The sequence below is a fragment of the Pinus tabuliformis genome, chromosome 5_2, assembly GCF_031772625.1.
Source record: "Pinus tabuliformis cultivar Carrire ecotype Pingquan chromosome 5_2, CPIR1, whole genome shotgun sequence".
NCBI lineage: Eukaryota > Viridiplantae > Streptophyta > Pinopsida > Pinales > Pinaceae > Pinus > Pinus tabuliformis.
The window spans coordinates 551,275,011-551,288,681 of NC_142306.1; the positions used below are offsets into that span (position 1 = coordinate 551,275,011).

Consider the following 13,671-nt stretch of genomic DNA (forward strand, 5'->3'; position numbering starts at 1 on the left):
CCTAGGTACTATCTAGCCTCTATGAATGAGATCCTTCTGGCGTTGTCGACTTGAATCTTGAGATAGATTATGCTAGATCAACAAAGTTTCTTCGTCCTTCAAATCTCAATGGTGAGCTACTGTCTAAAATATTCACTAAGCCAAATACAATACTTCCAACCACTTCAACCTATTCCTTATCTTAGGCTTCTTCTCTTTAACCTTAAAGAATATGAAAATTGCACATTTATTAATAGATACTTTAAATAAAGACAACCTTTCCTCTTCATCTTTAATTTGTTAATTTATCAGATTTGAATTTTAAGAATAAAAAATAAGGTGAAATACATTTATCTAAAATAAGGTGAAGAAAAAGACCTAAGAGCTTTAGGGCTTTCCATCATGGACCCATAAAGACAACCTTTCCTCCATGATGGAAAGCCCTAAAGCTCTTAGGTCTTTTTCTTCACCTTATTTTAGATAAATGTATTTCACCTTATTTTTTATTCTTAAAATTCAAATCTGATAAATTAACAAAATATATATATTTTTAAATAATTCCATTCTTATATAAAAACCATTTGTTTGAACATTAATAAACTTATTTTATTTTATAATAAATATGTTTGTTGCCGTTAAATTCATTTCAAGAAAGAAGAGGGAAAAGCCAAACAAGGAAAAAAATGTTCATCAGCAAAGAACCAGTCACAAACTCGACAACGCAAGGAAATGTAGAAGTGCCCTATCTACTGAATGCTGTTGCTAAATTTTACATTTTTATACTTGTTGTATCAGGGCAAACAATACGGTTTCCTTGGCCTTTGCCCGAGCCCGGGCTTTCTCTCTCTAATATTGGTAACTCGAGCTCGGAAAAGACAGGATGCCTGGTAAGCTTATGTCAGGAAAGTGAGAACCTGATCGCGTTGCGAAGCGCTTAGGACGAGATCAGGTAAGCAATCCTTAAGGCTACTGGCTTGTGGTGTGTCAGAGGCCTCGTGAATTCTGAGTTTATAAAACATTTCGTAGTTATAAGGTTTGCCTATCGCTTCGTTTAGTAATGCCAAAGAGATCACAAGCTTTTTTATGTGAATGGTTTGTAGTCGTATATAACCAGAAACCTTATTTGTGGGATTGAACGTATGGCGGTTTCAGCTGATATGATGATTGAAGTCTTGTCTTTTTCTTGCTGCAGAACTATTTGCAATGGAAGGGAGGATTCCTATAACAAGACCTGCTGGAGCAAACCCCCATCCAACACAGTTATTTTCCCCGAACATGCCCCCAGTTAGTCCCCTTTGGCAAGGGACACAACTGCAACAACATTTGAAGAGCCTTCAAGAAAATATTGAATTGTTGAAGGCCTTGTAAGTTCTCTTGATTTTCCTTTCTACATGCTTTCTTTTCTTCATGATTTGGTCAGGGACTATAATGTTCTGGTATGCATGTCATGGCCCTTTTTTTCAGGAGTCTAAGGGCAACAGTAAATATATTCTGTTTGTTTGTGAAATTGAAAATCAGGTTTTGTCTGCTTCATCGGGCTTTGATGTATATTTTAACATCTTCTGTTCTTCAGGTTTATATTATATAATTTGATCTTACAATTGAGTTAAACTCACCGATATTTACATTTTCTCTTTATAGAACAAATGAATTGAATGCGATTGCTTTAGTCAAAGGACCAGGAGAGGTTGTCAGGCATAACTCAGAGAATCCAGAATCTGTCTCAGAATCAACTTCAGTTCTCGATGGGGTCTTACCTGACAACAAAAAAATTACAGCGAACTTGGGAAAAGATCAGAAATCTGTGTTGCAGGGCCTAGTTGAACTGATTGGAACGAAAAATATAGATTTGAACACACACCAGTCTATGGCCTTGGAGGCTGGAAAGACTGTGCAATCAACTTTACAGAATCTACTGGCTCCATTTGATACTTTGATCCATCAAACAAGTCGATGGGAAGAGAGAGCAGCAGTGGCACGCATAGCAGACAAACGACTCAAGGTTAAGCGCAACCGACGCTGGAGGAAGAAACGACGACAACTTGCTGCTGAAACACGTCGCAAGGTAATGTCATCTGAATTTGACAACCTGCAGTGAAAATGCAATGTGGATATGCTCTTTGGCTATTTAACAATTAAATTTAGATACAGGAGTCAATGTTTTAAAGTTTAGAATCCCAATTTCCGGCGATGTTGTATGCTTATTATTTGTTTGTGAATTGTGATATTTTTCTCTTTTGTTTACTTTACAGGAACAGGAAATGTATGAACTAGCTGATCGGGAGGCTGATGAGTGGAGGGCAAGAGAGATTGCAAAAGATATAGCAAGGCGAAAGGTAAGAGTCACTGTTTAAGGATGAAGTCCCTGCTTCTTTATTAAAAAATCTGGCCAAGGGGAAACCCAGTCGATGCTTTCCCTTATTTTGAAGATGGTATTAGGGGTAAACTAGATTCTTTAGGGCTCAAGGTCAAGTCAACAGTCAGCAATTGGCTCATGAAGAGAGCAAGCATGTCATGAAGTGAGTTTTGAACCTGGGCGGGGCAGGACAACAACTTACCCCTTAACTTTTCTCTCAGCTAATTGAGTTGCACCCAACTAATTAAGTTACACTCAATTGACATAGGCATGAAGTCATGGTCAAACTTTAATGACAAAATTTTTGCTGTGAAAGTTTATTTCATGTAATGATATATAGATAATTCTTGTTAGGTTTGAGGTGTGGATATCATTAAGAGAAGATTTGGTCCCAATTTTGTTTTTTGATTTATTTATTTCTCAAATTTCTATATGAATACAATTTATAGAAAATGCCATTAACACAGTACCATTTAGCTGGCATCAAAATATAACAAGCACTGACTCCTAGCCTTCTATAATGATCAAATTCTCATCAACAGCTACCTGATTAAGATCAGGCATTTCAGCTGAGGCAGATTGGGCCAAGTTTGCAGAATATATTTTGTGCTGGCTGCCTTGCGTGTCTCCCTGATGCACTGCTTGGAGCTGCTGCGCTCGAGACTGGAGACGCTGCATGTCAATACTCATATTTTGCATTTGCACTCTCTGTGCAGACAGAATGTTTGTTATAACGACCTCCACATGCATCCTTTGTGCTTTTGAAGTGCCATGTTCACGGCATGCAAACAGTCTCATAATAATTTTTTTTAAATTGAAATTCATCGTCATATTTTTAAGGTAGCATTGCTTCCTGCAGGGTTCCATTGACCCTCAAAGTTCCAGGATGGAGTTAGAAGGATTGATTTGCCAACTTGTCTGCCACTGTGTTCAGGTCTCTTAAAACATGTTTGATTTGACTGTGAGGAATCCAAGTGAGTGATCTCAAAATTCTCGTGTAAAGATGGCAAAGTGTGGAGTCAAATGAAAGGTTCCCAAAGGAAGATGACAGATGGAGTTATTAGAGTCACCTATCGTAATTAGAGATCTAATTGGTAAAGATCGAGCCAGAGCGATGCCTTGGAAGAGAGCATACATGTCAGCTTGGTTGTTAGAGGCTATTCCTGGGCTCCATGAGTATTCCTGTGTTATTTGTCCTTCCGGGCCAAAGAGAACCTTCCCGCACCTGCCACTACTTCGGGTCCCCAAATAACAGAGTAAAGCTAATGAATATTTGTTAAGGGGCTGTCAGAACAGTCTAGTTTTGACGTCCATAAGTTGCTATCTTTTTGAAGCTTTAGCTTTTTAGTATACAAGATGAAGCATAATAGAAACTAGATTACTAGAATTTTTATTAGGTAAAATCATCTCGTTTACCTCATTTACCTTTCTTAGAACATGTCATTTTAGCAGGTGCTTTGAGTAAGCTGGTCCTCCTTCTTTCAGCTTCCAAGTTTCCAACACTGAAGCACTTTTAGGACACTTTTTACATCTATACATGTGTTTTTGTAGACTAAAATATAACCAGCAGCATTGTTAGGAAATGTTGAACATCAGTTCAGAGAAAAAAAGCATTAAAAAAGTTCATTAAGTGGTTTCCCAAATGCCCAAAGCTTCAGTTGGAGTGGCTAGAGCTGTTTGGAGTTTTCACGGGAATTGTCACTTGGTTTTACTACTATTATTATCCCTTTTATTTTTGTGGGAGAGATGGCTAAATGCACCTTGCTTAAGCATTACCGGAACAGCTTTTGAATGAATTGATTTGGTAAGATGACAACTAGTCTTTAATGTTCAATCTAGTTACACAGGACAACTTCCATGCTTAACTTACTAATTTTTTACATAAGTCTAATTCTGGATAAAGTGATCAAGTCTCTTCTTTCCTCAGTTGTCAGTGTGCTTTCATTGAGTAGAAAAATTACAATCATTTTATGGCAAACGTGAGTGGCATGGTGACACCCTTGGTCTCATAACAAGTTGCATTGCATGCCAGGGGGAACACAACAAAAGTTAAATTTTTAGTATAAATGCCCACATGGAAGACCGGCAAGTGTAACCAACATAAGCAAAATGAGAACCAGCATAGGCCTAATCATATTCAGCAGCAAACTGATTGCCTTGTAGGGGATATTGTTTCTCCTTGAAACCCCATTTGGTGTTGGGTTGGGGCTCTGATTTATGGGTAGCTTCTATGCATGCCCCTTATCTTTACCTTCCCATATTGAAAGTTGTTTCACAACTGGTAGCATCTCTCTTTAATGGTCGTGAATACTCTTGTCTGTGGTGCCCCTTACACCTCACTCTCCTTGCTTCCTACATCCTAAATTGGATACACATGATTTCCCGGTGATGGTATTTAATTCAGTTGGACCTTGGTGACTATATAAATCTACATAGAACAATTGCCTTGTGGCCAACTAGTGTCCTCAGATGCTCCAATTCTACTGCTAACTTTATCATGCTTCTGAATCAGCTGTACGGACGAACTGGCCCCTGCTTTGCATATTTTATGCAATAGAACTTGTCTGCACACCTCTGATGGCATTATTCTGCTGCCATGCGGATGTTGTGCATGTTGATGTTAGGATGCCAGTCTTATTGATATGCACAGCTTTGAAGGGACACAAATGAATATTTATTATTTTTGAGTTGAATTGCCACATTTCATGTGACATGAGATGAGCTCTACCTTGCTCAGCAATATATCTAGTCTATTAACTTGGTATTAGCTTAAGAAAAATGGGGAGATTGTGTCAGATTTCACACACACAAGCACAAGCTAGAAAAAGAGAGGAATTTCCAATTAATTCCCTAAATTTGCATTGCATAACAATATGGATTTTATCATACAAAAATTGTTTTAAAGTTTGTTGCCAAAGGCCGAAATGTAAAGATATGTTGTTAGCCTAAAAGAGACAATCCCCAAATTGATTTTTTACCCTAAACTTGTGTTTATCTTTTCATTCCAAGCACACTTCTATATTTATCCTTATTATAAAAGGAATTGTTTGCCTTATTATTATGGTCATCAAAGAAGCATTCTTATTTCGTTGTATGGGGCTATTGTTCTTGCTTTGTTGTCTTGACAAAAGTGTTTTTTTCCCTGAAGAATCTTTTTTACTCCGACATGGTTTAATCATATGTGAAAGGTAATAAGGGTCTTGACTTGCAAACATTCAAGTCTATCTATTTTTCTCAAGGGAGAATTTATTTTCAAGGGTCAATTTGGGAGTCTCTGTTTCGGTGTCAGTCCTTTAACTCGAGGCAAGTTGAAGAAGATCCCATTTTTGTCAAAATTATCTTGGTCGTTTGATGTTGAGGACATGGTGAGCCCGAGACTGAACCCAATTAGAATCTAGTTCCAGCTAAAGTCTTGATGGAAGAGATTTGTGATCAACGACAACAGAGTGAGTTCTAAGCCAAGGTGCTGCACAATATGATGACCATGTTCCAATAATTAACTGGAGAATATATATCCAAAATGTGGCCAAACACAATTAACGTATGATTGCAATATGGTCGAATATGGTCAAATATGAACAAAATATGGCAGAAATATTCCTAAAATATGGTTGAGATATGACCGGAGTATGGCACTGTATGCATGGCCAAATATGATTGTATCCGTATACGAGTCATGTATTTCAAGTGGAAATATTACTGTATGTTGCAAGTATGGTTCTGACATATCTTGCGTTTTATTGTGTTGCTCTCTTTATCTCTTTGTTCACTGCTCTTTCTGATTGTGTGCTCCTATCACATTGAGGTCATTTAACTTGCATTTAACTGCCTTTCAAAATTTTAGCGCTTAAGGATTCAAAATGCTCTGTGCCTATACTTTTGATAAATGATCAACTCTTCGAGATTGAAATTGATGCCTTAAAGGCCATTCTAAATCATGGATGACGCTGATTGCCATATTGCTTAGAAACTTTAGTTGGACCTTCTTTGGCTCCTAGCTAGTTGTGTCACATGAACTTCTAGTTTTTTTTCGTCCTCAAGGATATCATAAGTAGAAACAAAAGGAAAAACGATTGCCTTTATTGAGCACTTATCTCACATTTTAAATGAGAGACATACTTCTCAGCGCATAAATTACAATTCCACTGGATACCCACATGCTCTAAAATCACAAATATATGGGAGGAAAATTTTGGCTACATTGAGATAGATAAAGGTTGAAAAAACAGAACCACTAAAAGTCCAAGTCAGTCCGTGACAACAATCTTCAACTCTAGGAATTGACCACTGTATATCTGCATAAAACGATACCATATCTTCAACGCCTACTTCTAAAAGATACTCTTTGTGACAGCTAGGCTTGCCTTATCAGACAGAAGGAGACCATTAATTGCTCAGCAACAACAACTTTCCCTTGCAAAGTGGGTTTTCCATTTAACTTCTAAGTAATATGATAACTTTTACATTTACGATAGAACTGCGACAATTATTTCCTAAGTAGGAACAAATTGAAGGGCATGTCCTGGATGTTCATGATTCGATATTTTAGGTACTTAAGGATAAGTGTTAATTTTAGATAACAATGGTATTTTCTATGCTTGAGAGCAATTTACTTCAATTTTCCTACTAGCCCAATATCAATTTCCAGATTAGCAATCACATTAACATGACAGTAAATGCAGATAAAACATAAATAAAACAGTAGAAGACAAGCCAAGACAAGAGGACATAAGATATGGCACCAGCCAGGGACAAACCCCATTGCGGGGAAACACTTTGATCTATTCTTCTTATTATTCTTCAAAAGTTCAGCAGAGAATGAGTACAATATGTAATATTCACTTGCCCAATCAAAGTGAAATCTGTCCAGTCAAACAGCAGCCACAGGAAGCCCTAACCAGAAAGTCAACACTGGTCAACAGGGCAGAATATGACCTCCAAAATAGGTCGGTCAAACCCAGTCAACTCAGCCTCCAACAGTCCTCTGAATCAGCCCAAAACAGTCCCGAAAATCAGTCAAACTTGGTCAACGCAGAAGTCAAACCTGTGGTCAATTCTCTGCAGTCAACACTGGTCAAACAGTATGGAATGCCTCGATTTCTGTGCCCAGAAATGTGGCCTGCCCAAACAGAAATTTCCCTCACAAAAACACAGTCAAACAGGTCAACGCTGGTCAAAACCCTTCCTGAAATTCGGTCAACACCCAAAACAGAAAATGACTATCTTTTTCTTCGCACATGTGGAGAGGCTGCCCAGAAATCCGTACCCAATCATGTGAGGAGAGATAGCTGTGTGAAGTTGAGTGATGTCCAAATGAGGTAAAGGCACCTTCTATTTATATGCAAACATTGAGGATGAATAGACGTGACTATTGGGCTTCTGAGCCTACATTAGTTTGCTCGTCGACCTCGACAATTTATCCATAAACAAAATAAATTCATAATTTCATTTGTACATGTCAGATTGAGATGATCTTTAGATCAATCCCACACCTCTCGGTAGAGGAATCCAATAAAAATATCAGCTGCATCATATGCGCTGTCCAAGGTGGAGTTTGGCCCTAGTTGCCAAATTTAACAATAAGTCTTATCAATAGCTTGTAGCTATGTGTTTTATTCCCACTTAAAATAGTCTGACTTTTGATATGGTAATCCCTGTAAGAGTAGATACAATTAGATGAGCAGTTTGAATTTGTACTTTAGAAGACATCGAAGTGTCCATTTTATCAGGGATGCTCTTCTCTTTAAAAAGGCCACTGTACATCCTGGTACAAGTAGATTCGTGTCTCATAAGAGAGTTCTATATTGTATGGACAAGTTTTGTTTATATTGTTACATTTGTAGAAATTTCCATGAATTTGAGTTTTAATGCAAATTCAGAAATTTCACCTCAAACATGAGGTTTCCTGGATCTATTCCCTGTGAACTCTTAGTCATAGGTCTGATCTGAACTATTCAATTACAGAAACAAATACTTCACTTTACTTCAACCTAGATCACCTGGCAGCTATGCAACAAGTTTCCCAAGCAAATTACAGGTCTGAAATTGACTTATTACAGTAGTAAAACTTTACCTTCTAAATTGGTGTTAAATCACTTAACAAATTCTGTTCAATGTTATGTCAAATTGGGCATGCATAACGTGCTAGAATCTACTCAATCTTGAAGATAACATAAGTTGAAATTCAAATTTGCAAATACACAAAGTTTGGACAGCTGGAATATATATATATGAAAGATGAAGCACAAGTACACATCATATTACAAGCCCCCCTGATTATGAAATTCTTTGAGACCGAAGGCTGTCCTTCTGATTCTATATCAACAGCAATTTGTTGATCACCCTTTGAAAAACCTGTTCATTCTTTTGGGCTTCAGGGTGAGTATCTAGTGTTGCAATATCTGCCAATATTTCAACTTCAGAAATTCTATCATAAGCATTACCTGTCCAAAACACTCGTCATCTCCTTGTCCTCATCGCAACTACTTTGATTTGTATGCATGTGCTTAAAGTTTTGTTCCTGCAACTGCTTGCTGGAGAGATGGGACAAATCATGGCTAACTTCACATTCTCCTTTGTGGATTATTCGGGATGATGACCAAGATCAGCATCTCTGACTGACAAAACAGAGTAAGGAGCACACTCTCCATGATGGCAAGTATTTCAACAAATGTCTCCTATCAAGAAGAGCCCCTTCACATATCTTTGAGCAGGTTTGTAGAGGATCCCTGCAACTCTCTCCAAGTCATTTTGCAGCCGGGTTTCACCACAGGGGAAAGACTTAATCTTCTTGCAATCTAACTTGTTATGGATTTTAAGCAAACATTTGATAAAATCCTTTGCTCCAGAAGGCACAGCAGGCTGAGGAGCTTCCTCAAAACTTGGATCAGCCCTCAAAACAGTTCTAAATATACCAGATTCAATTCGAGCTCATGAAGGTCAGGTACCACAAATAAGGATGTATATAATAACACTGATGCTCCACACATCTGCCTTTGTACAATAAGACCTGTGAAGGACTTTTGGTGCAACATATTATGCACTACCTACAATATCTTTCATCTGCATTTAACAAAGTTTGAGAATCCAAAATCTATATCCTTCAACTCCCCATGTTCATCCTTGCTAGTGAACAGGAAATACTCTGCCTTGAATTCTATGATGAACCACACCTTGCAGATGACAAAAGCTACAATATTTAAAAAATCAAACCACAGTTTTATCATAATCTTCTGAATACTTTTCTCCTCCATCATTGATGTCAATCATGTGTGATCTCATTGCATCCATCTTTACTTGGAATGTCATCTTTTTGACTACAGCGCTCATGACTGTCAATGGACCTTTCTCAAATATTGGAAAGACTAACATGATCACCCTCACTGTTATTTCCACAATAAATGTTTCTTTCTAAATAACACTTCCAAATGCCTCACCTTTTTGTTTCAGGCAAAATTGGTGGGTAACACATCAATCAATGACAGTAGTCTTGTTGAGGTCTCAAGGTTCTTCTCCCTCGTTGCCATCCTCTGGGCATGCATCTAGACGTTCTCCTTCAAGTGCCTGCTTTCTTCTTGAAGTTGAGCAATGATGGCTTATAGTATTGCAACCTTTCTTTGTTCGCTTTTCCTTCCTGAGTCTACTATCTCTTCAAAGTTCTGGCAGCCACGTCACAATCAAGGATTCAATTGCTCTGATACTTTATGATCTGTAAACGAGGAATATTATGCATAATTAAATATCTGGTCTCTGTTATGAGTCTGGTGCCTAGTTCTTTGCCTTCAAAATTGATTATGAGTCCCTCGTTCTCAATGTAGTTATGAGTGCAAACTACTCTGTGATACTATTTAGGATTGGTGAGATGGCCTGTTCTTTGTTGTAATCATCATTTCTGTGTGTGTATTCAATCCTGAATGCGGTGGCTTGATTGGTGAATAGTGAACCTCTCCCAAATGTCCAATGCTTGGGGCAAGACCACCCAACCAATGGTTCCAGCTTTTGATGAACCTGTTGTGATTCAACACCCTCTGGTGAGCTATTCCAGTGCTATTGGGTTTGGTGCATGACAAATGCTATTATAAGAAGAAACAATTAATCTGAACTCTACTTGTTGAACATGTCAAGCCTGTACTTTTGCTTTTGTTTAGAAATGGCCCACTCTATTAAAGACCTGGATTCATGGATCCAATTGCTTTCTAGTATGATCAAACAACTTGCAGAAATTGATGAATCAATTGCTTCAACATTACTAAAGGACATCGATGTATCACCCAATGGAAATGTTCTGTGTCTAATCATAATGCATTCTCAACACTTCCATTTTGGTGACTCCAATCAGGGAATAATTATATATTCTATGCAACCAGCCAACAAGATTGTAGAGAGCTCTCTCCTTCGGTTCAACCCTTACTCTGCAATTTACTTAACAGTAAATGTCATATGGTTCTCAATGCATTCACATGAATGGTATGCCTCCTTAAATGCTCGACCTTTGGAGTCTCATTTGCATACAGCCATGCTCCAATTTAGCTTATGTACCATTCATTAATTGAAAATAAATGAGAGGACAATTTTCTAAAGCATATAAGCAATGGCAAACATGTAAAGCATATGAGTACAATAATCCTTCACATGCCAAAACCTAAAAAAAATTATGAACCAAAGAATTTCACCATATGTTGCCGACAAATGGGAGGAAGGAGAGATTCATGTGTTGTGCGTCACACTTGACAATCTTTATCATAGTTCACCACTCAGCAGGTGTCCAAACTATTATGCAAAAGCCCAACATCAGTGGCACAACCTCTTGGAGATGGGCATAGTCTACTGGGAGGTGTATGCTTTGTATTACCCACACACAGCCTCCAACTTGCCCCCAATTGCTGCGTATGACCTTACAAGCTCAATTTCTTGTGTATGGCCTCCCAAACTCAATCTCTTGCTACATACGCCTAAGGAAGAAGCCCAAGTTGTGTAAGGTTTTGTGGCTGAAGCCTGAGCTGTGGAAGGTACCAAAATCACTTTGGCACATTGACACATGAAAAAGGTGATTTAATGAAATATGCCAAATGGGAGTTAAGCTATGATGGAAAGCTATATGAAAATGGATTATGTGCCCTCTAAGAGTGTGTAAATGATGGAATATGGGTGTGATATGAAATTTGTAATGTCCCAAATAGAACAATTTGGCGTTTTGTTGAAATTCCAACTCATAAATTTAAGCTGTCAATACCATAAACAATTTGCACAAATTAAGCCACAAAGTTTACGGGGAAACCGGGAAATAGAATCTGCAACTGAATAATAGACAATATAAACATGCAGAAGATCTCAGCCTTATTTTATTAATATGTAAATAAACTAGTACAAGAGCAGGAATATCGTTGGGATGATGGCCCCAAATAAATCTACAATAATGCCGCAATTGGCCTCCCAAAACAAATTGAAAATCAATAAACGACAACCTGTGAACCCTGAATGGATCCACCAAGGAAAGAGATGGGTGCTCGCCCACTCTCATTGAATCACCCAAGGGTTTCCGTCCTGGGGCTACTTTTGAAGTAGAGAACCGGATTCGCAAAACCTCACCACAAAGACAATACACAAATCCAAGATGTTTCCAAATGACGCCCTCCTCCTTTTTTATATATTTGGTGAATAGATTTCCAAGCCTCTAGAAGCATCTTATTTTATTATTATTCTAGAAGCTCTTCCATTGACTTTATCTTTTGATGAGTTACTATACCCAACAAATATGCCCTTCACACTGGAAGGATCCAACTTCTTTCTTTTGTCACTTGGTATGTGAATATACACAAGACATATATAAAAAAGAGGGCATACAAGGATAAAGTGGCTATGTATGGGCCCATTTGGGCAATCATTGATGAAAGATGGAATAATCAACTCCATCGCCCTATACGTGCAACTGGGTATTTTTTGAACCCACGGTATCATTATAAAGCTAAGGAGACAGGAGCTTTGAAGGGGGAGGTTAGAGATGGACTGATTGACTACATTGATAGCAGTGTGATCAGTTGGAGATACACCGACAGGTTACGACCTTCACCAATGCCTCAGGTACCTTTGGGAAGAACCTAGCAAAGATTGCAAGAGAAGCAGATGAGCCAAGTAAACAAAAATTTCAATATTCAAATTCTTATAGTTTTTTTGTTAAATTGTTTATAATTTGAAAGTTGGATATAATTTGTAATTTTGTTGAGCTAACTCATTACACTCCTACGTTTTTTGTAGCATAATGGTGGGAGGCTTTTGGTAGCCATTGTCCTAAATTGCAGAAGTTTGCAATTCGTATTTTGAGTCAAACTTGCAGTGCTACTGGGTGTGAGCGCAATTGGTCCGTCTTTGAGAGGATTCACACAAAGAAGAGAAACCGTTTGGATAAAAAACGGTTAAATGATCTAGTCTATGTCCAATACAACCTCCAACTTAGACACAACCAATTGCTGAACAAAAGACCTGATTCAGATCCCATTGTGTTGGAAGACATTGATCCAACATCAGATTGGGTAGTGGAGAGTCATCTAACAGAGTTTGCTTCTGATGAGGATATGGTTTTTGAATTATAGACGATAGCATCACTCGAACATAATGTTTAGTTGAATGCAGATCCTGATCCACTTATACCAGCCTCAGCCTCACAGCCAGCAAGTCCTCCAGTTGTAGGCGCTTCCTCTGCTCAGCCACGACAGAAGCGCATATCTCGTCTATCTCAGCTTGCATCTGCTGCACAGCCTACTAGTGCTACCACTTCTACAGTTGCAGTTGGAGATGATGATGATGAAGAGCCATGGGGCCCCTGTGTCTGACTCTGATGATGATTCAGAGATTGATCCACATGATCTTGGCTCCTCTGGCAATAGCTACTAGCCAGTAGTACTGGTCACAGTTTACTTTTGTTGTAGAGGCCATTTCTAGCCTCCTTGGTTATGTGTTTTTGTTTTGATCTCTATATCATGATTCATGATCATGTATGTATTAGACAGTGCACTAGGTGCCATTTTGATATAATGGATATATTCATGAGCCTACTTTGATCATATGTTGTCTTCCATCTATATTCTAATGCTGTGTGTTTGGAAACATGAATGAAAATATTTAAAATTATGTTTTTTTTTTTTTTTTAAAAAAAATAAATATTTAATGTATTTTTTACAACGACCGAGTCATTGAAATCGAGCCGGCCGAGTCAATACCTAGTCAGAGTCGGAGTCGGAGTCAACCCTCGGCTAAGTCGGTGTCGGAGTCGGAGTTTTAAAACATTGCCACCAAGAAGTCTTCAATTTCAATTAAAGTGCCAACCATGATTGAAGTAG

At 38.1% G+C, this 13,671-nt stretch overlaps 1 protein-coding gene across 3 annotated transcripts in view; it reads left to right on the forward strand.

Moving 5' to 3' along the window:
* The first annotated feature begins 629 nt into the window (after positions 1 to 629).
* Positions 630 to 13,671, forward strand: part of LOC149160131 (U11/U12 small nuclear ribonucleoprotein 59 kDa protein-like) — a 108,337-nt gene continuing 95,295 nt past the window's right edge. For 2 of the 3 annotated variants that reach the window (XM_089436629.1, XM_089436630.1), the window contains exons 1-4: positions 631 to 928; positions 1,172 to 1,343; positions 1,621 to 2,044; positions 2,232 to 2,315. In XM_089436629.1, coding sequence (XP_089292755.1) covers positions 1,183 to 1,343; positions 1,621 to 2,044; positions 2,232 to 2,315 — 669 coding nt within the window. In that variant the 5' untranslated portion in view covers positions 631 to 928; positions 1,172 to 1,182. Of the gene's footprint in view, positions 929 to 1,171; positions 1,344 to 1,620; positions 2,045 to 2,231; positions 2,316 to 13,671 lie in introns of all 3 variants that reach the window. The other variant, XM_089436631.1, reaches the window with a different exon arrangement.